Consider the following 25,602-nt stretch of genomic DNA (forward strand, 5'->3'; position numbering starts at 1 on the left):
GAAACTAATGAATTTATAGGCCTAGGTTATTTAACTTTGTTTGAATATTGAAAAAAAACAAACAAATGAAATGTTGTATTAAATTTTCAAAGCGTTACTCTTTGTGTTGATCTCTTAATGCCCTTATCTAGAAACCGTTGAGTACTATTGATTCTACTGAAATATAATATATTCGTCACCTTAGTACACTCACTCCTATTAAATTTTGAAAGGGAGTTAACCCATTACTACACTAAGGTGACACAATTTCATCACGCAAATGAAGTGTATACGTAACGAGTATACCTGTGTTACCAAGAATGCAGGGATACATGTAGCCATTGCTTTGCCCTTCATTTTGAATATCTCGCGTTGGATGCCTCCTGATTTTTTTTATAATGAGCATAAAGTGGCCAGTTTGGCCTTCCTTCTTTCGGCCATTCACACTTTCTTACCATTTATTGACTTAAAGCTTAGGCCTTTGTTGTGTAGGTAATATAAATGGAGTAATGCGTTTTTAGGGGTTTGGGGCGAAATATGTCCAGGTCATTGAGGTTAAGGTGGGTTTATTATCTTTCAATAAGCCTTTATTTACTGATACATTTACAACGTAAGTTCTTTGCACAGCCTCAGTTGATGATTTTAAGGACACAGAGTCTATGGAAAATTAAATGACCTTGGTCATAACGTCTTCATTCTAAAGTGCAGGGTTGCAACAGAGATCTTCATTTTGACCCATTTAAATATGGACTTAACATTTTAGTCACTGTTTCTATGGCAATATGATATAATTTGGAATGAGTTATTAGGTATAATCAAATTTGGTATATAGCAACCTTATGTGAAAACCTCGGTTGGGATTGCTTTTGGGCGCCAGGGGTCAAGGTCACTGTTAACTAAAAATAGAAAAATGGTTTCCTGACAATAACTAGAGATTGAAATCAAATTTGGTATTTAGCAAGCTTAAATAAAGCTTTTGGGGTCAAGGTCACTGCTACTAAAAGTATAAAAATGGTTTTCGGACAATAGAGTTAGGAGTAAGATATTGTAATCAAACTTGGTATATAGCAAGTTTATATGAAGACCCCGTTTAGGATTGCTTTTGGACCACTTTGGTCAAGGTGCTAAAAATCTAAAAATAGAAAAATGGTTTCCGGTTTGGAATGTGTTATTGTAATCAAATTTATTATAATATATAGAAACCTTATGTGAAACCCAGGTTGAGATTGCTTTTGGACGCCTGGGGTCAAGGACACTGTTACTAAAATAGATGAAATGAATTGAGCTATTGGCAAGAACACTTTGTTTGCGTTTGCATCTGTAGACCCTTTTAGCTTACTGGGCGACAAAACATTGTGTTAGGTTCGACCATGTCTAAGGCTATGTCTTACGTCGTCCGTCCTTCCACATATTTTTTCCCTTTTAACAACTTTTTCTCTTATGCAAATGTATCCATGTTGACAAACATTCGTAAGTGAGTTAAAAATACAAAAAAAGGAAGGAAAAGCCACCAACAGTATAGAGATTGGTCGGACTGCGAGAATGTTCACACTGGCCTGGCGCTACTGATGGCAGATGCTAACCAGTTCCGGTTCCAGCAGGTTAAAAGGTTAAATGTAGTTTTTAGCTTAGGACTCATTTTGACAAAAATCAATCAATTTTGCAATTTTATTTATTATTGTTAAACAAGCAGAATAAAAATATTATTGGCGTATCCGCAATAATTCGGATTCATCCGAAAAGCTGTATATATGTATATAATAACGCGATGTATATAAAACATACATGTAATAAATTACAAAAGAAAATACAAAAAAACAGGAAAGCTCCTTCAATTGTTCGCCCAAAAGTTTACCACCATGGTAACAATGTATTTTACGGCAGGTATGCAATAACAGTTATTATTTTCGTTATTGATAATCTACGCCTTTTCCATGATTGTTCACTTATTTCTATCCATGACCGATTAATCTATGTTACCGCTTTTTTCTTTTCATGATGACTTGCTTTCAAGATAAATTGCTCTACGTTTTCGCTTTTTTCTGCTCATGACTGATTGATCTTTGTTTCCGCTTTTTAATATCCGTGATAGACTGAACTACTTTTTGCTTCTTTCTATACCTACCTGGCTATTCATGATCTGTAATTTTTAAATGCCATAGCGATATTATGTTGTAATAATTAATAAGCATGTCCCTTTCAATGTTCTTGCAACACATGCAGATAGTTATGACATGTCTTATTATTTATTTCGAATACATATCTTTAGTATGTGAGAAATTTGTACAAATAATGGACTCCCTAAATAAAAAAAATCACATAGCATTATCAATCAGCTGCCAATGTTTCATGAAAGTGCGATTCATCATGTGTAAAATCATCAATTTTAACTCAAAACGAGTAAGCCTACACATGTGTTAACATTGTCCACGTGAATTCGATTAACATATGATATATATTTCAATGTCAAAAGAAGTAGAATATATACAAATATTAATGCCTTTTTTACATCTTTGTCATTGTACTTTCAACTCATATATGGTTTATGATTCCAACGTCTCTAAAGATAATGTTTATGTTCCAACGATTCAACGTTTCGTAATCAAATATTTATGAGTTTCATACCTTTAATCACGTGCGGGCGGTTGAATAACATTATATTGTTGTTGTTTTTTCATCTTTACGCAAAAGGAAAGAGACCACAAAAGGATAATGTTATGCTTTTTTTCGCGTGCATTAATGAATAAGCTTTTTTTAATTTAAGGCATTTGCAAAAAAACAATTTATCTCCCGGCATTATGTAATGGTTTTGCATATCAAACATTTTATTGCATTATTTCTATGACTATTTAATTGAGAAAAATATCTGTTCTTTAAAATTTCTATTAAAGCTAATAATATTCACTAGCTCTTTCTATATATTAGTCGTTTGTCCTAACCGACAATTCTCATCAGTTTTAATTTCTTTGTCGTTGGATCTTTGCACAAACCGAATCACAAATTTCAAGGATAGGTTGATTTACTTTACGGATGGTGTTTGATAATATCATCACCAAGTGACCTAATTTCTTTTGTAACATTTCCCCCTTGTAATTGTATCTACAAATCATGCGAACAAGAAACCACATTATTTGCCAAGACATTGCCGTTAGATTTGTCAGTTTTCTGTCCTGCAGAAAAGTAGTCCCTCGGGATGACAATCATTTCTGTATCGTTCACTGAAATAAAATAGTTGGACATATTTACATATAAGGCTAAGGAACAAATGAAAAAAGTATACAGGAAACCAAAGTTAAAGGTTAAATGGCAAGGTAGACAGAATGACAAAGGTCAATGGCAAAGTGTACAGAAAGCCGAAAGGTCGAATGGCAAAGTGTATAGGAAGTTTAATGTTAAAAAGCAAATTTATAGAGTTAAGTTAAAGTATGTTGAATTCAAAAGGTCAAATGTATAGGTAAAAAATCCGCATTGACTTTACTAGTAGCAGGGACAATGGTTGGTAAAATGTATTCTTCTCCCGTAATATGCACACAAGGTTTACAATAGGTTGATGCAAAAAGATTACTGAATTTATTTCTCCCATTAGTAGAACTTTCATGAAAATAGCTACACTACACTACAAACGTGTCCATAAATAATATATAGTAACACAGATACATACTTAGTTCTTTTGCCGCCCATTTGTAAGACACATGTTTGCGATAGGGGTTAAAAACAAACTTGTAAACTACGGCGGCTACTATACCACCGGCAATAGGTCCAACCCAGTATACCTAAAATAATAATAATAATGCTAAAAATGATATATAAATATGAAACGATCATGTTATAACATTTCTTTCAAAGAAAAAAATACGCTTCATTTGCATAAAATGGATATTTTTAAATGAAAAATATATGTAAGTAAACTCTACATGATAAAAATGAATTATATATGGTTAACACTGTTCTTTTATAATCAAATAATTTATATATAATGAATAGAATGACCATACGTCCTCTTACCCAAAGGTCCGTGAAATTTTTGGAGATGACAGCTGAGCCTAGGGACCTGGCAGGGTTCATACTTGCTGCAGTGAATGGAATCTAGAATATCGAAACAAAAGATGCATGTATGTGACGGCATGGCCAAGTGTTTAACACGTCGCATAAGTATTCTAAGGATCGCTAGTCGCGTGGGTTCAAACACCGTCACTATAGCAAACCGCTGTTTCCTTGAGCAAGAAACTTTACACTATATGCCCATAAATTGAAAATAAAAATAAATGTTAGGGACGTCTAGAATTGATTCTGAAAATGATACATTTGTGAGTCTATCACAAAGGCGAAATAAAATAACCATACAAATATAATTGAAAACTCTACAACTCATTTGACTATCGGTCAAACTTATCTTGACATTATCTGAAAGAATATCATATTAATAGACTTTCTTATCTCCCTTCCGTATTTTCTATGAAAACGTTTACAAAATTTCAAGTTTTGATGTTCTTGGCTGTATGGACGCTTGTCTGATTTTTTTCTTACGAAAAGTACCAAAGTGTGCAGAAATAAACCGAAATAAGCCGGCATTTTATGATTTTATCATGAAAGTATAGTGTTAACACCTAGGTATGGATAAATACTTACCGCAGCTAAATGGACAACCGCAACGGTGAACCCGATTCCAATCGCCGGGCTTCCAAACAATGGTCTGTTCATATCCGTACATCCCATTATAGACATTACGAGAATAAAAGTAAATATGATTTCACAGCCAAGTCCCTGTCCAACATTAAGTTCTGGGTTGATTGTGGTAACGGCAAGGTTGTTATGTAGCCTTGAAGGGGTGAACCTGTTAAATATACAACTTAATACAATAAAAAACATTTTTACATTTCAACATTTCGAAATTCAGTATACATTTGTAGCTTGAGTTCTATTATTGCTAAATTTTTATGTAAAATTACATAATTTCTTATTAAAACACTTAAATTAAGTAATTATGATTGAAATAATAATGTATTGGTTTACATTTATCCAAATCATAGCAACTTAAATTTATACATAGCTGTTACAGTGTATAATATACTCCCTAGAACATTTACACTGTAATTTCTCTATTGCGTGATTTGCCAAAGACCGCGACGTAACGCCGACAAACTCAATGACATCGAATTCTGTTTTGGTGCCTGTTTTACACTTACAATAGCACACAGAAAATATTATTATACAATATCCTTACAATTACAACAGGAACGATCCGAGTATCCCTCCCGCACTCTGTGCACAAACATATAAAAACGCTCGCGTCGGACTGATCCAGTTAGCAACAGCCATCGCTATGGAAACGGCAGGATTCATGTGACCCCCGGACACGTGACCAATCATTTGAATACATACAGCTATCATCAGTCCAAAAGTGAAGGCGATCTGAAAATCAAAGCACTGATGGTAGGCGATTTTCGAATTTAGAAATATTATTATATAAATAACTCTAACAAAATTGTTCTGCACTGGAACAACTGGTGTTGTTTACAATTTACAATTCCAACCAAAACACGTTTTAAACTCAAAAAGCACGTAAAGTGAGAACTAACTTCTCGGAAAAAGTCACTCTGGGTAGTTTGTAGTAAACTTGGAAAGTCGAAAAAAAAACAAAAAAAAAAAAACGATGGCGGCCATTTTTGTTTTCTCAAAAATGAACCACGACAAACATCCTAGTTACAGGGCACATTTGCATTAACAGTAAAAATTACACCAATTTGAATATGAAAAGTAAACATTTCAAAAAGTAAGGAGGTTGGTTTGACTGCTGAGTACTCGTCCAAAATTATGAGGTTATTAATAATACCTTGTTGAGTACAATACTGAATTCTATTGGACGAGTACACAGCTATCAAAACTATATTGGACGAGGCGCTAGCTGAGTTTGCAGCTGTGTACCAGTTTTGCAGCTCTGTACCAGTCAAGTATTGATCTCAACAATGTTTAATGACCTCTTTATTTATATCTGCACCTTTTATTTTTCATCCCTCAGCTGTTTTACACGTAACCAACAAAATTCTAATAATGATCGAATTCTATTAAATGTAAACCATCGTATAGTCAATACATTTCTTCAATTTTTGATAACAAATATGCCAGTATATTTAATTTGTATAAGTATACAAAATTTCCCTGTAGCCAACATTCACTTTTGCATCTTAGTATACATCAATTAAGGTGGCAAAATGTTCTTTTTATACATGTATACTCTGTTTAGAGCAAATTTGGGCGTTACTAGCTTACTTTAAACAATATTTTTTGTAAGCTTTCATTTCCATAATAAATTACGTAATTTTTTTCTACGTATTTAGAAGCTTTAAAATGTCTTCGTAGAGGGGGCGTTTTTAATCTTTAGGGCTGTACATATGTAAATGCTCAACTTCTTTAATATGTAACTGTTAAGCTGATAGACTGTCTTTATGTAAATTATAATGAATATCAATATAAATATCATAAACTCGGCTTTAATGTATTCAATTTCGAATGCATTTCCAACTATGTTAATTTCAATTGCTTAACTATTGATTTCACGGTAAAAAGATTTCCCATCCATCCAATTTACACACGCTCACAACTTTGCCTGATTTGCACTGGATCTTCGTACTTTAATAGAACAGATTCTACACGATAACATCATGTTTAGCGCTAGTGTTAATTAGCCGAAGTCGAACACTGGGATTGTCATTTATCAGTTAATCAATTTGTAGAAATATACTATATTTTCAAGTACTGAGATCCTATTAGGCGTTGGCCATGTTTGCACTTTTCCAAATTTGTTCTTTTTTCCTAAGAGGTATTGTTGTTTTAATGCCTATTAAGGACTTGTAGTGGTTTTAGTGTTAGTTCTTAATTTTGCTTTCAGATGCTTCATCATTATCACGCAGATAACATACATGTACTTACTTTAGTTTTAAAGGCACATTACTTCTCGGAAATGAATACAGTCAAACGTGTGTGTAAGAGATTCTATTGAATGTGTTATAATTTGTCATATAAAAGGAGCACAACGTAAGCATACAGGTATTGTGTCTTCTAAATTAAAATATCTTTATAAATTGTCCAAAAAAAAAAAAATAAATAAATAACAGTGATTCAGTTTTATGTCAAATGAGTACGTTCAAGAGAGCTTTTGGGGATTGAAAATGACAGCAATTATTCGGGGCTAAATGTACCTTTAATAACGCAAACAATATGTTGAAGATATTATACTTTTTAAGTCACCAATAGTTAAAAAAATCTCCGCAATATGCAATATGTGTTCAAAGACTTAGAAATTACACATTTTAACACCTCTTTAACTTTATCTGGTTATCTTTTTGCAATGACGAGAGGAGAAGTTTGGTCTCGGATCGTTTATTTACTGATAACTAATCGAAAACGCAATTATAAATTAAAGTTATGCATCTTATTAAATTGCATATCATTTTAACGCATAAACGTGACTTAAGTAGTCGAAAATTCACGTTCATCTTTTAAGTGCCTACATTTCAATCACGGGTACATTTAATTTTAGATACTGTGCCAGTAAATCATGCAGTTTATGTAATATCAATATAATATTCTATTATGATGTAAAAGGCAGGGAGTAAATACCAGTTTTGAGGAAATTCACGTACACACTACTTGAGTCGCCTAAAAAATGACATAATTATGATGATGGGAATGAATGCTTATTCAAATATTCCACCTTGAAATTTTTTTTTACTTAAATTGTAATTCATATACATTATAAAGGTGACATAATGTAGGTTTGGTACATCCCTATACACGTGTTTGATACAGCGTATTTTATAGGCTTGTTCATCATCTTTCAATCTGGACTAACTCAGTAATCATTTTAGGGACGATTTCTAAACGAATACTGACTGAAAACGAACAGTTCACACCGTGGTCAGACCAAACTGATGTGGCAACTGATCTAAATGTAAAGATCTGATAGCAAAGTAATCAAAAGGTTAAGGTTCAATTGGTATTTCTGCTGTAAATTTTGAAAGTAATAATAATGATGGTATTCATTCTGATAATGATGAAGAAGAAATAAATGATGATAATGATAATGATGATGATGATTTTATGATGATGATGAAAACGATAATGATGATGATGATGATGATTTGATGATGATGATGATGATGATTTTATGATGATGATGATAATGTGATGATGATGATGATAATGATTTTATAATGATGATGATGATGATAATGTGATTATGATGATGATGATGATGATGATGATGATGATTATGATGATGATGATTTTATGATATTGATGATGATAATGTGATAATGGTGACGAAGACAGTTTAATTTGTTAGAAATATTTTTTCAATTTTTTTTACAAAATTTTAAATACTTTGATATTTTAGATATCAACACCTAAATAAAATTGTTTGACACACTTCATTTACGTTTAAGTTATTACATTGTGTACTATCTTGTTTTTTTATTACCACTTATGATATGACAGTACATAGTATACTCCATTGCCATTTATTTAACCCGTAAAAAGCAACAACAACATTTTGCTTACCCGAATAAATTTTGCATTTTTATCTCCTTCGTCCGTTTGATTAATGTCCATTGCTGACATCGATCCAATTAACACGAACAACGCTGTTGCTATAAGCTCTGCTATAACTCCTCGCCATAAATCCCAACTCTTCAACTCGGTCAAAAGGTTGAATTTCCCGGTACCAGGCCTTACTCTAAGTTCCTCGAGCTTACTGGCTATGTGAAGAAAGTAACCTTCCATCTCTCAACACGAAAACGGCAGTCACTTAACACTGAAACAGTTAGCACTTAACTTTCATAAAGAAGTCAGAAATTAAACAAAAACACTTAACTTGGAAACTGTTACCACTTAACACAGGCGCTGCATCCACTTAACACTGAAACATCGCATACATAACTTAATTCATGAACAGCGACCATTAAACACTGAATCATTGCCAACTTAACACTGAAACCATGCCCACTTAACTGTTATGAATAATAAACTTAACACTGAAGCTGTGACCACTTAACACTTGACCAGAGTCCACTTTACTATGATATGATATGCCTTTATTTACTGATACATTTACAACGTAAGTTCTTTGCACAGCCTCAGTTGATGATTTTAAGGACACAGAGTCTATGGAAAATTAAATGACCTTGGTCATAACGTCTTCATTCTAAAGTGCAGGGTTGCAACAGAGATCTTCATTTTGACCCATTTAAATATGGACTTAACATTTTAGTCACTGTTTCTATGGCAATATGATATAATTTGGAATGAGTTATTAGGTATAATCAAATTTGGTATATAGCAACCTTATGTGAAAACCTCGGTTGGGATTGCTTTTGGGCGCCAGGGGTCAAGGTCACTGTTAACTAAAAATAGAAAAATGGTTTCCTGACAATAACTAGAGATTGAAATCAAATTTGGTATTTAGCAATCTTAAATAAAGCTTTTGGGGTCAAGGTCACTGCTACTAAAAGTATAAAAATGGTTTTCGGACAATAGAGTTAGGAGTGAGATATTGTAATCAAACTTGGTATATAGCAAGTTTATATGAAGACCCCGTTTAGGATTGCTTTTGGACCACTTGGGTCAAGGTGCTAAAAATCTAAAAATAGAAAAATGGTTTCCGGTTTGGAATGTGTTATTGTAATCAAATTTATTATAATATATAGAAACCTTATGTGAAAACCCAGGTTGAGATTGCTTTTGGACGCCTGGGGTCAAGGACACTGTTACTAAAATAGATGAAATGAATTGAGCTATTGGCAAGAACACTTTGTTTGCGTTTGCATCTGTAGACCCTTTTAGCTTACTGGGCGACAAAACATTGTGTTAGGTTCGACCATGTCTAAGGCTATGTCTTACGTCGTCCGTCCTTCCACATATTTTTTCCCTTTAAACAACTTTTTCTCTTATGCCAATGTATCCATGTTGACAAACATTCGTGAGTTAAAAATACAAAAAAAGGAAGGAAAAGCCACCAACAGTATAGAGATTGGTCGGACTGCGAGAATGTTCACACTGGCCTGGCGCTACTGATGGCAGATGCTAACCAGTTCCGGTTCCAGCAGGTTAAAAGGTTAAATGTAGTTTTTAGCTTAGGACTCATTTTGACAAAAATCAATCAATTTTGCAATTTTATTTATTTTTGTTAAACAAGCAGAATAAAAATATTATTGGAGTATCCGCAATAATTCGGATTCATCCGAAAAGCTGTATATATGTATATAATAACGCGATGTATATAAAACATACATGTAATAAATAACAAAAGAAAATACAAAAAAACAGGAAAGCTCCTTCAATTGTTCGCCCAAAAGTTTACCACCATGGTAACAATGTATTTTACGGCAGGTATGCAATAACAGTTATTATTTTCGTTATTGATAATCTACGCCTTTTCCATGATTGTTCACTTATTTCAATCCATGACCGATTAATCTATGTTACCGCTTTTTTCTTTTCATGATGACTTGCTTTCAAGATAGATTGCTCTACGTTTTCGCTTTTTTCTGCTCATGACTGATTGATCTTTGTTTCCGCTTTTTAATATCCGTGATAGACTGAACTACTTTTTGCTTCTTTCTATACCTACCTGGCTATTCATGATCTGTAATTTTTAAATGCCATAGCGATATTATGTTGTAATAATTAATAAGCATGTCCCTTTCAATGTTCTTGCAACACATGCAGATAGTTATGACATGTCTTATTATTCATTTCGAATACATATCTTTAGTATGTGAGAAATTTGTACAAATAATGGACTCCCTAAATAAAAAAAATCCCATAGCATTATCAATCAGCTGCCTATGTTTCATGATAGTGCGATTCATCATGTGTAAAATCATCAATTTTAACTCAAAACGAGTAAGCCTACACATGTGTTAACATTGTCCACGTGAATTCGATTAACATATGATATATATTTCAATGTCAAAAGAAGTAGAATATATACAAATATTAATGCCTTTTTTACATCTTTGTCATTGTACTTTCAACTCATATATGGTTTATGATTCCAACGTCTCTAAAGATAATGTTTATGTTCCAACGATTCCTCAACGTTTCGTAATCAAATATTTATGAGTTTCATACCTTTAATCACGTGCGGGCGGTTGAATAACATTATATTGTTGTTGTTTTTTCATCTTTACGCAAAAGGAAAGAGACCACAAAAGGATAATGTTATGCTTTTTTTTCGCGTGCATTAATGAATAAGCTTTTTTTAATTTAAGGCATTTGCAAAATAACAATTTATCTCCCGGCATTATGTAATGGTTTTGCATATCAAACAATTTATTGCATTATTTCTATGACTATTTAATTGAGAAAAATATCTGTTCTTTAAAATTTCTATTAAAGCTAATAATATTCACTAGCTCTTTCCATACATTAATCATGTTTTCTAACCGACAATTTATCATCACCAAGTTTCCTTATTCCTTTTGTACCATTTCCCTTGTAATTGTATCTACAAATGATGCGAACAAGAAACCACATTGTTTGCCACGACATTGCCGTTAGATTTGTCAGTTTTCTGTCCTGCAGAAAAGTAGTCCTTCGGGATGACAATCATTTCTGTATCGTTCACTGAAATAAAATAGTTGGACATGTTTTACATATAAGGCTAAGGAACACATGAAACAAGAACCGGTTGAACCGGATGATGCTCCCCGAGTAGGTTTTGGACACAGAATTAACAAAGGGCAAAAACTCCAAAATTAGGCAAAACAGAATTATGATTATTTGCACTGCACTTTCTATTCAATGAAATCTATCTACCTATAAATTTGTGTGTTGATATTTCTTATAGTTTCAGAGTTATGCCCCGGGTAAAGTTCAAAGTGGAAAAATGAACAAAGGGCAATAACTCAAAAATTAGGCATGGCTGTGTTTTGGGTCTTTAGCATTGCACTTCTATCCAATGAGAATTATCTACCTACAAAGTTCCATGTTGATATCTCTTATAATTTTAGAGTTATGTCCCTAACAAAATGCAAGTATAAATATGAACAAAGGGCAATAACTCCAAAATAAGGCAAGACAGAGTTATAATTCTTTAGCACTGCACTTCTACTCAATGAGATCTTTCTCCCTACAAAGTTTCATGTTGATAGTTTTAGAGTAATGTCCCGGACAAAGTTCAAGTATAAAATTGGAAAAAAGGGCAAAAACTCCAAAATAAGGCAAGAGAGAGTTATTGTTCTTTAACAATACACTTCAACACAATAAGATATATCTACCTACAAAGTTTCACGTCGATATCTCTTATAGTTTTAGAGAAATGTCCCGGACAAAGTTCAAAGTGTAAAAAATGAACAAAGGGCAATAACTCCAAAATTAAGCAAGACAGAGTTATGGTTTTTTAGCACTGCACTTCTACTCAATGAGATCTACCTGCCTACAAAGTTTCATGTTGATATCTCATAAAGTTTTAGAGTTATGTCCTAACAAAGTTCAAAGTGTAAAAATAAACCAAGGGCAATAATTTAAAAAATAGGCAAGGCAGAGTTATGGTTTGTAAGCATTGCACATCTATTTAATGAAATCTATCTACCTACAAAGTGTCATGTTGATATCTCTTATAGTTTTAGAGAAATGTCCCAGACAAAGTTCAAAGTGTAAAAATAAACAAAAGGCAATAATTAAAAATTAGGCAAGGTAGAGTTACGGTTCTTGTACATTGCATATCTACTCAATGAGATCTATCAAACTACAAAGTTTCATTTGATACCTCTTAAAGTTTTAGAGTTATGTCACGGACAAAGTTCAAAGTGTAAAAATCAACAAAGGGCAATAATTCAAAAGTTAGGCAAGCAGAGTTACAATTCTTGTACACTGTCCATCAACTCAATGAGATCTATCTACCTACAATTTAAAGTTTCATGTTGATATCTCTTATTATTTTAGAGTTATGTACCGAACAAATTTCAAAGTGTTAAAATAAACAAAGGGCAATAATTCAAAAATGAGCAAAGGCAGAGTTACGGTTCTTGTGCACTGCACATCTACTCAATGAAATCTATCTACCTACAGAGTTTCATCTTGATGTCAAAGTTATGTCCCGGACAAGAATAGCAGAGGAACGGACGGACGGACAAAGCGGCTACAATATGCTCACCCTTCGGGGAAGAAAACCAAAGGTTAAAGGTCAAATGGCAAAGTAGGGTCAAATGGCAAAGTGTACAGAAAGCCGAAATGTCGAACGGCAAAGTGTATAGGAAGTCAAATGTTAAAAGAGAAGGCTATAGAGTTAAGTTCAAATTTGTAGAATTCAAAAGGTCAAATGTGTAGGTCACATATTTGACCAAAAAAAAACAAACAAAAAAACTGATTGACTAGTAGCAGGGACAATGGTTGGTAAAAACTGTATTTTTTCTTCCGTAATATGCACACAAGGTTTACAATAGGTTGATGCAAAAAGATTACTGAATTTTATTTCTCCAACTAGTAGCACTTTCATGAAAATAGCTACACTACACTACAAAAGTGTCCATAAATAATATATGGTAACACACTGAGATACTTACTTAGTTCCTTTGCCGCCCATTTGTACGACACATGTTTGCGATAGGGGTTAAAAACAAACTTGTAAACTACGGCTGCTACTATACCACCGGCAATAGGTCCAACCCAGTATACCTAAAATAATAATAATAATAATTATAATAATATAGATATAATAAATAAATATGAAACGATCATTTTATTACATTTCTTTCAAAGAAAATATTACTCTTTTTTCATCAAATGGAAATATACATGTAAATAACCTCGACATGATGCGAAATAAATTATATGGTAAATAAGGTTCTTTTATACTCAAATTATTTATATATAATGAATAAAATAAACATACGTCCTCTTACCCAAAGGTCTTTGAAATACTTGGAGATGACAGCTGAGCCAAGGGACCTGGCAGGGTTCATACTTGCTGCAGTGAATGGAATCTAGAATATTGATACAAAAGATACATGTATGTGAAGGCATGGCCAAGTGTTTAACACGTCGTATAAGTAATCAAAGGATCGCCATACAACCATACAAATATAATAGAAAACTCTACAACTCATTTGACTATAGGTCAAACTTCTTGACATTTTCTGAAAGAATATCATTTAAATATACTTTCTGTATCTCCCTTCCGTATTTTCTATGAAAACGTTTACAAAATGTCAAGTTTTTGATGTTCTTGGCTGTATGGACGCTTGTCCGATTTTTTTTCTCACGAGTGCCAAAACGTGCCGAAATATAAGCCGAAATAATCCGGCATTTTACGATTTTATCATGAAAGTATAGTGTTAACACCCAGGTATGGATAAATACTTACCGCAGCTAAATGGACAACCGCAACGGTGAACCCGATTCCAATCGCCGGGCTTCCAAACAATGGTCTGTTCATATCCGTACATCCCATTATAGACATTACGAGAATAAAAGTAAATATGATTTCACAGCCAAGTCCCTGTCCAACATTAAGTTCTGGGTTGATTGTGGTAACGGCAAGGTTGTTATGTAGTCTTGAAGGGGTGAACCTGTTAAATACAACTTAATACAATAAAAAAGTTTTGTAAGTTCAACATTTTGAGACCGCCTCCGTGGTCGAGGGGTTAGAGTCGATGACTTCTAATCCAGTTATCTCTCTGGCGTGGGTTCGATCCTCGGAAGATGCTTTGGTAGTTTAACGCGGAGGAAGGTAGTTTAGTACTGGTGTAACTCTCCAGGAACGATGGTTAGGAAACTACCCGCCTATATGACTGTAATACTGTTGGAAAAAGGCGAAAAATGAAACAAACAAATGAACAACATTTTGAGCATCAAATGTCAAATTCAGTATACATTTGTAGCTTGAGCTCTATTATTGCTAAATTTGTATGTAAATTAAATACTTTCTTATTAAAACACTTAGATTAAGTTATTATTATTGAAATAATAATGTTTTGGTTAACATTTATCCAAATCAAGAACATAGCAAACATTTATACATAGCTGTTACAATTTTCTCCCTAGAACATTTACGCAGTAATTTCTCTATTGCGTGACGTAACGCCGACAAACTCAATGACATCGAATTGTGTTTTGGTACCTGTATTACAGATACAATATTACACAGAAAATATATTATACAATAGCCTTACAATTTCAACAGGAACGATCCGAGTATCCCTCCCCCACTCTGTGCACAAACATATAGAAACGCTCGCGTCGGACTGATCCAGTTAGCAACAGCCATCGCTATGGAAACAGCAGGATTCATGTGACCTCCGGACACGTGACCAATCATTTGTATACATACAGTTATCATCAATCCAAAAGTAAAGGCGATCTGAAAATCAAAGTACTGATGGTTGATAATTTTTGAATTTAGAAATATTATTATAAAAATAATTCTATCAAAACTGTTCTGCACTGGAACGTTACTTGGAATAGGGTGTTGTTTACAATTAACTTTCCAACCAAAACACGTTTTAAACTCAAAAAGCACGTAAGGTAACAACTATAACTTCTCGGAAATAGTCACTTTCGGTAGTTTGTAGGAAACTTGGAAGAAATAGACTTTGAGTGGAAAAAAACGATGGCTCTGTTTAGAGTAAATTTGGGGGCGTTATTGGCTTACTTTAAACAATATTTTTTGTAACCTTTAATTTCAATAATAAATTGTGTAATTTTTTTCTACGAAGTTAGAAAGCTTTAAAATGTCTCCGTAGAAGGGGCGTTATTAATCTGCAGGGTTGTACATATGTAAATGCTCAACTGCTTAAATATGTAACTATTAAGCTGATAGACTGTCTTTATGTAAATTATAACGAATATCAATATAAATATCATAATTCGTCTTTAATGTATTCAATTTCAAACGCATTTCCTACTATGTTAATTTCGATCGATTGATTTCACGCTAAAAAGATTTCCCATCCATCCAATTTATACACGCTCACAACTTTGCCTGATTTGCACTGGATCTTCGTACTTTAATAGAACAGATTCTACACGATAACATCATGTTTAGCGCTAGTGTTAATTAGCTAAAGTCGAACAAGGGGATTGCCAGTTAATCAATTTGTAGAAATATTCTATATTTTTAAGTACTGAGATCTTTTAATATTGGGCGTTGGCCATGTTTGCACTTTTCCAAATTTGTTCTATTTTCCTAAGACGCATTGTTGTTTTAATGCCTATCAAGACTTTAGTGGTTTTAGTGGTAGTTCTTAATTTTGCTTCCAGATGCTTCATTATCACGCAGATAATATACTTACTCAAGTTTTAAAGGCACATCACTTCTCGTAAATGAATACAGTCAAACTTGTGTGTAAGACATTCATTAAAGAAAGCAGTATTGACTATGATATACTTTGTCATATAAACGGAGCACAACGTAAGGACAGAAGTATTTTGTCTTCTAAATTTAAATATCTTTATGATTTGCAAAAAAAAACTACAACAACAACAGCTTTATCTCAAATTAGTACAGTTTTAGAAATTTAACAAGTGAGCTTTTTGGAATTGAAAATGGCAGCAATTTTTGGGGGCTAAAATGAGCCTTAAATTTAAATGACGTGAACAATACGTTGATAAATATACTTTTGTTTTAAGACGCATCTAAAATATATTTAAACACCTCTTAAACCTAATCTGGTTATCTTTTTTCAACGACGAGAGAGGAGTGGTTTGGTCTTGCATCGTTTATTTACTGATAACTAATCGAAATTAAAGTTATGCATCTTACTAAATTGCATATCATTTTAATGCATAAACGTGACTTAATTATAGTCGATAATTCACGTTCAGCTTTTAAGTGCATACATTTCAATCTCGGGTACATTAAATTTCAGATACTGTGCCAGTAAATCGTGCAGTTTATGTATATCAATATAATATTCCATTATGATGTAAAAGGCAGGGAGTAAATACCAGTTTTGAAGAAATTCACGTACTCACTACTTGAGTGGCCTGAAAAAATGACATATGATAACCGGAATGAATGCTTCAAATATTCCACCTTGAAAGTTTTTTTTTGTTACCATACTAGGGCCTTAAAGGTGACATTATATAGGTTTGGTACAAGTCTATACACGTGTTTGATTCAAATATACAGTGTATTTTTTGGACTTTTTCTGGACTTTTTATCATCTTTCAATCTGGACTAACTCAATAATCATATGAGGAAGATTCCTAAACGAATACTGATAGAAAACAAACATTGCATACCGTGGTCAGACTAAACTGATGAGACGGCTGATTTAAGTTTGCACTGGTTACATAAGTAGATCCAATAGCAAAGTAATCAAAATGTAAAGGTCCAATCAATATTTATTGCTGTAAATTTTGATAGTAATGGTGATGATGATGAAAAAAAGATTAAGATGAAGAAATAGATGATGATGATGATGGTGATGATGATGATGATGAAAAAGGTTATGATAAAGCAATAGATGATGATGATGATAATGATAATGATGATGCTGCTGCTGCTGATGATGATGAAGAAGAAATAGATAATGATCATGACGAAAAAGAAAATGATGACAATAATAATATTATGATGGTGATGACGATGATGATGATGATGGTTACGAAGACAGTTTAACGTGATAAAAAAGTGTACACAAAAGTTTCACAAACTTTAAATACTTTGCTGTTTTAAATATCAACTTCTAAACGAAATACATTTTACACACTCCATTTACCTTTAAGTTATTATTTTGCATACTAATTTGTTTTTAATTATCCCTTATGATATGATCGTACTTAGTAAACTCCATTGCCATTTATTTACCCCTTAAAAAGCAACAACAAAATTTTTCTTACCCGAATAAATTTTGCATTTTTATCTCCTTCGTCCGTTTGATTAATGTCCATTGCTGACATAGTTCCAATTAACACGAACAACGCTGTTGCTATTAGCTCGGCTATAATACCTCGCCACAAATCCCAACTCTTCAACTCGGTCAAAAGGTTGAATTTCCCGGTGCCTGGTCTTACTCTAAGTTCCTCGAGCTTACTGGCTATGTGAAGAAAGTAGCCTTCCATCTCGGAACACGGAAACGGCAGCCACTTAACACTGAAACAGTTAGCACTTAATTTTCAAAAAGTAGTCAGTTAGAAGCTAAACAAAAAACACTTAACTTGGAAACAGTTACCACTTAACACAGAAGCTGCAAACACTTAATCCTGAAACATCGCATGCATAACTTAATTCTTAAAGCATTTAACATAGAATCATTGAAACCATGGCCACTTAATTGTAATAAATCATCCACTTAACACTGAAGGTGTGACCACTTAACACCTTTTCTGTGATATGATGTTGGTTGATATGGCTTTTCCTTAACTCATACATTGTTTTCAGTTTTGTGTATGCTTTATGATGCGCCATTTTATCCCATTTTATATTGAGAAAAATACTCGTATCTATCTATAAACATCTCCATCTTATCACTAACACTTGACCACTTAACTCTGAAACAGGAACAGTAATTTACACAAAAAAAGCAAAACAAAACGCGTATCACATTGCGAGTTCATAAGCGATAAAAAAGGCAAATGAGCTTAAACGCAATGTTGAAACTAAGCATTAGTTGACAATCGTGCTATCTGTGATTTATCACGTGACCCAGCTTTGAAATGCTTCTGTTATAATTAGAAAAATATCGACCATGTGCCTGATATCGCCAAAAGCAAAAAAAAATAAAAATATTTTTGCTTAAATGAGAACAATAAGTATAAGGGAAATTGATTACAAATAATATTTTGACTTGAAATGACAGGTTTATATTCCTTATTTATATATATTATAATACTGCACGTTTGTAACGTCATTTTTCATTGGATAATCGTGACGTTTATATAGTTTTATATACACGGCTGCTGTCGATTCATGAAGAAATCTTGATTTTTTCTCTAAAAATGATGCTTGCTGTATTATAAATTCGTTATAAAGATTGTTGACAGGTTATATGGCCGTATATAAACGGCTGTTTGCAATATAACCCTCGCCTAACGGCTCGGGTTATGTTTACAAAAAGCCGTTTATATAGGGCCATATAACCTGTCAAAGATCTTTATAACTAATAATATAATCATATATAAATATATCGTACTGCTGGCTAATGTCACATTTAATCTCTTTCATTTTTTAAAGTAAACAAATATTGGAATTCAAATGTGGAGATAAATTAAGTACATGTAATACAAATACATATTTCCTAGCATTGACGGCAAAATTTAAATAATCTCAAAGATACATCGCCGAAGCCCCTCCATTCTCTTTGTTCTCAATGGCTGTGCGAAAAAAAAAACACATGGCAAATCAAATAAGCTTCTGTAACAAAAAAACAAAACAAAAAAAAACAAAAAAAAAACAAAACAAAACAAACAAATATTATTCTTTTACATTCTATAAATATGATTTAATATATCACAATATTCTTTTTCTTCCATATCGCACTAAGATTTAATCTTGATGTGTATACAGACATGTATAGCTACATTCTCATTTACATCCCGGCAGAGCCCCGGTAGACGTCCGGGGTGATCCGGGAACGACCGGGGCACTACCGGGAACAACCGGGGTACATCCGTAACTCTGCCGGCAACGTCCTGGATGATCCGGGATGATCCGGGTACATCCGGGATTCGACCCCGGATGGAATAAAATATTTAATATCACCGGGGTGGTCCGGGATGATCCGGGAAGGTATAGCTTTGCCGGCTTCATCCTTAGCTCTGCCGGAAACGACCGAGGTTATACCGGGAAAGCACCGTAGCTCTGCAGGCACACACCGGGGATGATCCGGGGTTTGATATAGCCGGTAGAGCTACGGTAAAGCCCCGGTATATGCCGGCAGAGCCCCGGTAACTACAGACAGAGCCCCGGAGGATAAAGGTAGAGCTACAGTTGATCCCGGTAGAGCCCCGGCAAAGCCCGGATCATTTCAAAAGAATAAAGACAATTTGCGATGATTGCACTTGTTTGTATTAAAAGCCTTCCAATTTCCTTTCTATCCAGTATGGCATAAGGATTTTTTCAGAAAATCATCATGAATTACTATTCTGAAACAATATTAAATAAAAATTATGTATCAATGTTATCATTTTCGGGCGTTTTCAATCCACCGGGGTTCTACCGGGGCTCTGCCTGGATCGTCCTGGGCTCTGCCCGGACACTGCCTGGATCGACCGGGGCTCTGCCTGGGTCAACCGGGGCTCTTCCGGCGTCATCCAGGAGCGACCGGGGAAGCACCGGCATGAACCGTAGCTTCACCTGGGCTCTGCCTGGATGATCCGGAGCGAATCCTGGGTGGTTAGTAGGGAACTACCGTAGTGCTGCCGGGATAAGTGTGACGCAACAATAATAACATCCCGGATCGTGCCGGATCGTCCAGGTAACTAACCGGGATGGTCCTAGGCTCTGCCGGGAGTAAGTGAGACCGAGGCTTAAAATTAAGGCCTTTTTCGTGCTAAATGCATTTAAAACCCGAGCTCACAGGATGTTAGATGGTACTGCACAAAAAAGATTCATTAGCGCTATTATTGCATGCATAAAAAATATACGTTTATGTCTGTAAATCAACTTTAAGTTATCTGTTTCTCGTGTAAAAAAACCATTTCGTCATGCGTCCACGTGCTATTGCGAAGATACTTAAACCCCTGTCACACTAGGACGGCGTTCTCACGGCGTCCAATGAAACTTCAGAACGCCGAGGTGAGCGCAGTAAGATCGCAAACATCGCCGCAGCATCGCCGTAGCATCGTAGTGGCATCGCATAGAACGCCGACCGACGGCGCGCATTTTGAGCATGTTCAAAACAAACGCCGTCACTCGGCGTTCTAAAGTGAGCTCAGTGGGATCGCAGTAAGGACGCCGTAGCAACTCAGTAACATCTCGTACAACGCAACAGGAGCGCCGTGAAAGCGCAAAAGGAACGCCAAATGAACGCGGTGGTTATCCACGGCGCTTGTACGGAGTTTGTGCGGCGTCCTAACCGCGCTTATACTGCGTGTGCACGGCGATTTTACAGAGTTTTACGATTTTTAGCGCAGTGTGAATGCCGTAAGGGCGCCGTATAAGCGCCGTAAAAGCGCAGTGAAAGCGCAAAGAACGTCGTAGAAGCGCGATCTGAGCGAAGACAATCGTCAGTTAAAACGCCGTGGAAGCTCCGTAGCATCGCCATGATTGCCGTGGGGACGCCGTGAAGACTCCATGAAGTCTTCATGTCATCAAAAATATTAGATTTTTCATTGCGATCTCGCGGCGCTTTGTGAAATTTTACAACGCCGTGCAAACGCAGTGAAAGCGCAGTCTGGTGTGACAGGGCCTTAAGGGGACGTCACTGCAAAGCTTTTTTACATTGCGCCCTCAGTTGTGCATATTAAAACGTGCAACAACGACATGTGGTCAAGTCTATCTATCCGTTAATGCATGTTTTCTCTCCCGGCAATGTTAACGTGCATTTTCCGTTTATGCAAGAAAAGTAAATAAAAACCACATTGTCTGAGAAATAAAGTATTCAAATAAAATACTGGAAACAACTGTCCCTTTTAAAAAAAATGTACCGAATATATGTCTTTCAAAGATCAAAGCGTATAAACCTATGTCAATCTGCTTCTAATGTGTTTTCTAGTATATCTTTGATAAAAATCATACCATGAAAAACAGAAAAACAGATTCATTAATAGCAGGCAGAGCATTCGTGATATTATGATTAAACCACTTCAATAGATTTACAATGAATTGTTAAGAAACATTTTTATTCTGTGTTCCTACATATTTCACGCCGTGTATTAATTTTTTTAATTAATAAATGTACTTTTTATTAAATGTCTCACCAGAAATGACCACACAGATAATAAAACTTCAAAAAGGGAAGCGGTGACCTAGTGGTTAACGCGTTTGTCTCGTAAGCTAGGGATCGTGAGTTCGAACCTAACTCTTTGAACTTGTTTCCTCATATTGAAACAATAACTCATAGGTCTAGGACTCGAGAAGGGCTAATTAGTAATATAAAATGCACTAACTTGTTTCGTGCTGAAAATTATATATTTAACTTAAATTATTTTTTTTATATCCCTATTTCGTAAACTTCATATAGTAAAGATTTTTAAACTTAATAGAAATAGTCCTTTGCAAGCCTCATATAAACAAACGACGTTGACTTACAACAATAGTCATTCCTATTCTATATTCTATAAGGTATTCTCTAAGCTTATTGATTAAGGAATTCTTTACTTAAATTAATGTATTAGATGAAAATGCATTGTATTCATATGTAACAGTCAATATAAATGTTCGCGTAATAATAAATTTAAGTTGACAGCTAACAAATATTAATATGTAAGATATTATATAAGAGAACATTACATGTCAATAGCCTTATTCAGTAAACAAAATATACGCGCATGTAGGGGGTTTGTTTCTTGATTTTGTAATCGATGACAATGTCTAACAATAAAAATAAGTTCTTTGACAATAAGCAATCAACGTTTAGGAAAACTATTGACAAGGTTGAATTTGATTAATATTTATATGAAACCACGTACGGCAATAACTAAGAAATAGAATACATCAGCAATACAATATGTGCAATTATTGTTTGTATTCACAGCAAGAGGCAGATTTGCGATCGACTGTGGTTTTTCCGTAAGTTTTTTTACAAGCAATAGAAAGTATATTTCTGTTTCGGAAAGCTTTTAATAACATCATAATACAATACACGAAAAAACTTTATCAAATCATAAATCATTAATAAAAAGATGTGCATATTCACAGTTTGTTTTCGTTATCTTATGTCACTGCAACAAGACGTGTTTTATTCAATTGTGGTTCTCAATATAGAAGATGTTGTTCAATATTATAATTCGAATAGCTTACAGAAAAATAAACAATTAAATATTTGAAGCTAATGCTGTTGATTGCAAGAAACTTTTCTCTTAAACAAAACACATATGTGATCTCTGTCCCAACAGTAAAGGCGATATATTAAAGACTACAGAAAAATTCAGCAAGTGAACAATGGCAACAGTGACCTAGTAATTAGCTTTTTTTCGAAACAGAGATCATGGATTCTAGCCATATTGATGTTACGACCACGTTGCCTAACTTCCGCCATGCCAACTTCAGTGATGTTTAAAAGATCTATTTAAAAAAAATAGAATAAAAAAAGATAAAAAAACAACGACAAAAAACGAGCTAAAATAAAAATATATAAAAATCAGCATCATGATCAAAATATATTGACAATTTCATACCAAACTAGGGACTAGCTTGCTTCGTATTTCTAAGAAAGTTGCGAGAGTTAATTTACAAATGTTCATAAATAGCAGTGGTCAGTTACAAGTTGGCAGTTGCTCAAGCACAGACGATTTTATCAATCGAAAACTACTTTCAGACATATCTATTATTGAATTTATTTAAAACAATTTCTGAAAAAAAAAAACATGTTTACGTGCTTGAATTGCATAGCTTTATATTCGATATTTTTCTTTAAATTAAACGTGTTCTATTCAAAATATTGCATCAACTCATTCTAGCATATTTATGCCATAGAGTTCAAGAAGAAACTTATCATTCTTAATAGTTTACATTACACAGGAGATAAATGGGACTTTACATTTTTGATAGAAACAAAACACTATTTAAACATGATTTCATAACGTAAATAGTTACTTTTCTATATCATAATATTTATTATACATTTGTATATTAAACAAGATTACCTTTGAAGAATGTTTCGCTTGTAGAAATATTTCCACAATTTTCTTTAACTTTACACAAGATTCCTTTAATTTCTTATTATAAATACAATTTAAAATGTTCCGATATAATTATTGTATTTCTTACTGGTAAATAAGACCGGAAGAAATAAGACCCACTTTTGTATAATTATTAAAGAATTTCCTTCGATATAATTTATTAAAGTTTTTATGTGCTTTCGATGATATCCATAAATCACTGGTGGCTAATTTTCTCGTACGTGCATTACATCTTATATAACGCTACCTAATTAACATTACTATGACGACGTAGTCAACCGTAACACCTGTATCACTAATATAGACCTAATGCCTGCAATTTAAATATTTTCATTGGACCCATTTTAATATGAGTACAATTTTCGTTTTGAATATTTTATCAAAATTCAGTCCATCATAACTGGTAAATAGAATTCAGTTTTTTTACTTATAATAAAAACATCTAGAAAATTCTATGAAAGTATCTATTTAACCAGATTTAAAAAGTGTGGTCACTCTATGTGCGATCTCCTAAGTTTTAAGAGAGAAAAAAAAATCAATTAAAAGTAAAACTATTTTAGAATTTTTCTGACTTTGCTTATAAGACACACAATTTTAGATTTTTTTAGATAAAAATTATCATTACATTTATGTTCAGTGTGCGTGTCTTAATATTTATGTATTTTTATTTTCATTTGTGAATAATTACCCAATTCAATGAAATACATTTACCATATTAAAGCAATAGGCACTCGCACACAATGACATAGCCCTATTAACAGATTATACTAAAAGCAAAGAACCGGAAATGAATAACATGCATTTTGTAGTTAACTCTATGATCTATTGATCTAAGTATGTTTTGAATAATTGAGTAATTCGATATTTCTTTACAGTTTGCAAAAGTATAATTGATATTTTTTTATTTTTTACAACAACAACAACAACATTTATTAAGCATTAAACACCTGAAAGGTGCATATAGCCAATATTTACAATCATATACTGATGTGAACTTGAAATGAAGCTAAACAAAAAACAAAACATACAGAATAGTCAGAGAAGTATACACGATATCATCCATCTTTTAATTTCTTAAATTGTTCGCAAAGTATATATTATTTGGCAACTTTGTTAACTGTACCTTTTTTGGTGCTCTGACATAAGCTTTTTCAAATTTAAAAATATTGGCCAATGGCAATAAAATCTTTTAAAGTATTTAAGTCTTAGATGTCTGTATTTAGGGCAAAACTAATAAAAAATGGTATTCATCTTCTAATTTATGCATGGTACAATTATTACATAATCTTTCATTCTATCTATGTTGTTATACCTTCCAATTTCGATATGTAGACTATGAGATGAATTTCAACCTACATAATGCGATCTGAAACGTTTATCGGTTATTAAGTTTAAATAATTTTCAAAACAAAGTCGTGCTTAAGAGCGCGTATGATGTAAGTCGACTGAATTATTTATACTTGTATACCATTTCTTGTTTGTATATATCAAGGATACGCTGTTTAATGGACTGAAAATTTATCACTTATATTTGCTTGACTTAACCATACATTTGTCATTCCTATTTCATCAAGTATTTGTTTAACATAACATGCCCAGTTAGAACCATATAATTTTTTCGATTATCTGCATCTGACCGTAAACATATTATATACACTAAAAACTGCACTATTTGTTGGTAGGTTTAAATTTTTATCCAGAATTTTATCATTATAAATTTTCTATGCACATACAGCGGGTATCGTCCAAGCTCCCCATATAAACATTCCCTGTTAGTTGATATTTTTACCCAAGACTTTTCTACAAAACTTGGTATGAATCATTTCAATATCTTTA

General features: G+C 33.5%; 2 protein-coding genes across 2 annotated transcripts; both read right to left on the bottom strand.

Annotated features, from left to right (window-relative positions):
• Positions 1-1,699: 1,699 nt before the first annotated feature.
• LOC132724365 (aquaporin AQPAe.a-like) lies at positions 1,700-23,962 on the bottom strand. Its single transcript, XM_060709206.1, has 8 exons — positions 23,731-23,962; positions 17,824-18,076; positions 15,153-15,340; positions 14,345-14,549; positions 13,884-13,964; positions 13,545-13,656; positions 11,430-11,604; positions 1,700-3,019 (listed from the first exon to the last, which is right to left on the bottom strand). Exons 2-7 carry the CDS (start codon positions 18,043-18,045, stop codon positions 11,486-11,488), a joined length of 927 nt encoding a protein of 308 aa, XP_060565189.1. The 5' UTR covers positions 18,046-18,076; positions 23,731-23,962; the 3' UTR covers positions 1,700-3,019; positions 11,430-11,485.
• Positions 3,079-8,760, bottom strand: LOC132724388 (aquaporin FA-CHIP-like). Its single transcript, XM_060709240.1, has 6 exons — positions 8,539-8,760; positions 5,051-5,160; positions 4,609-4,813; positions 3,985-4,065; positions 3,641-3,752; positions 3,079-3,197 (listed from the first exon to the last, which is right to left on the bottom strand). The coding sequence occupies exons 1-6, from the start codon at positions 8,758-8,760 to the stop codon at positions 3,079-3,081; spliced, it is 849 nt and encodes a 282-aa protein (XP_060565223.1).
• Positions 23,963-25,602: the final 1,640 nt, after the last annotated feature.

The sequence above is a fragment of the Ruditapes philippinarum genome, unplaced genomic scaffold (genome assembly GCF_026571515.1).
Source record: "Ruditapes philippinarum isolate M1 unplaced genomic scaffold, ASM2657151v2 ctg224_1_1_1_1, whole genome shotgun sequence".
Taxonomy (NCBI): domain Eukaryota; kingdom Metazoa; phylum Mollusca; class Bivalvia; order Venerida; family Veneridae; genus Ruditapes; species Ruditapes philippinarum.

What these genes read in the sequence shown, in the direction of transcription:
- LOC132724365 (XM_060709206.1), bottom strand. Translation starts at nt 18,045, where the DNA reads ATGGAAGGCTACTTTCTTCACATAGCCAGTAAGCTCGAGGAACTTAGA. An exon ending in GGATCGTTCCTGTTGAAATT is followed by an intron (nt 14,550 to 15,152) that starts GTAAGGCTATTG and finishes TGTATTTAACAG; the next exon opens with GTTCACCCCTTCAAGACTAC. An exon ending in CGGTTGTCCATTTAGCTGCG is followed by an intron (nt 13,965 to 14,344) that starts GTAAGTATTTAT and finishes TCAATATTCTAG; the next exon opens with ATTCCATTCACTGCAGCAAG.
- LOC132724388 (XM_060709240.1), bottom strand. Translation starts at nt 8,760, where the DNA reads ATGGAAGGTTACTTTCTTCACATAGCCAGTAAGCTCGAGGAACTTAGA. An exon ending in CGGTTGTCCATTTAGCTGCG is followed by an intron (nt 4,066 to 4,608) that starts GTAAGTATTTAT and finishes TCGATATTCTAG; the next exon opens with ATTCCATTCACTGCAGCAAG. An exon ending in ATGGGCGGCAAAAGAACTAA is followed by an intron (nt 3,198 to 3,640) that starts GTATGTATCTGT and finishes ATTTTATTTCAG; the next exon opens with TGAACGATACAGAAATGATT.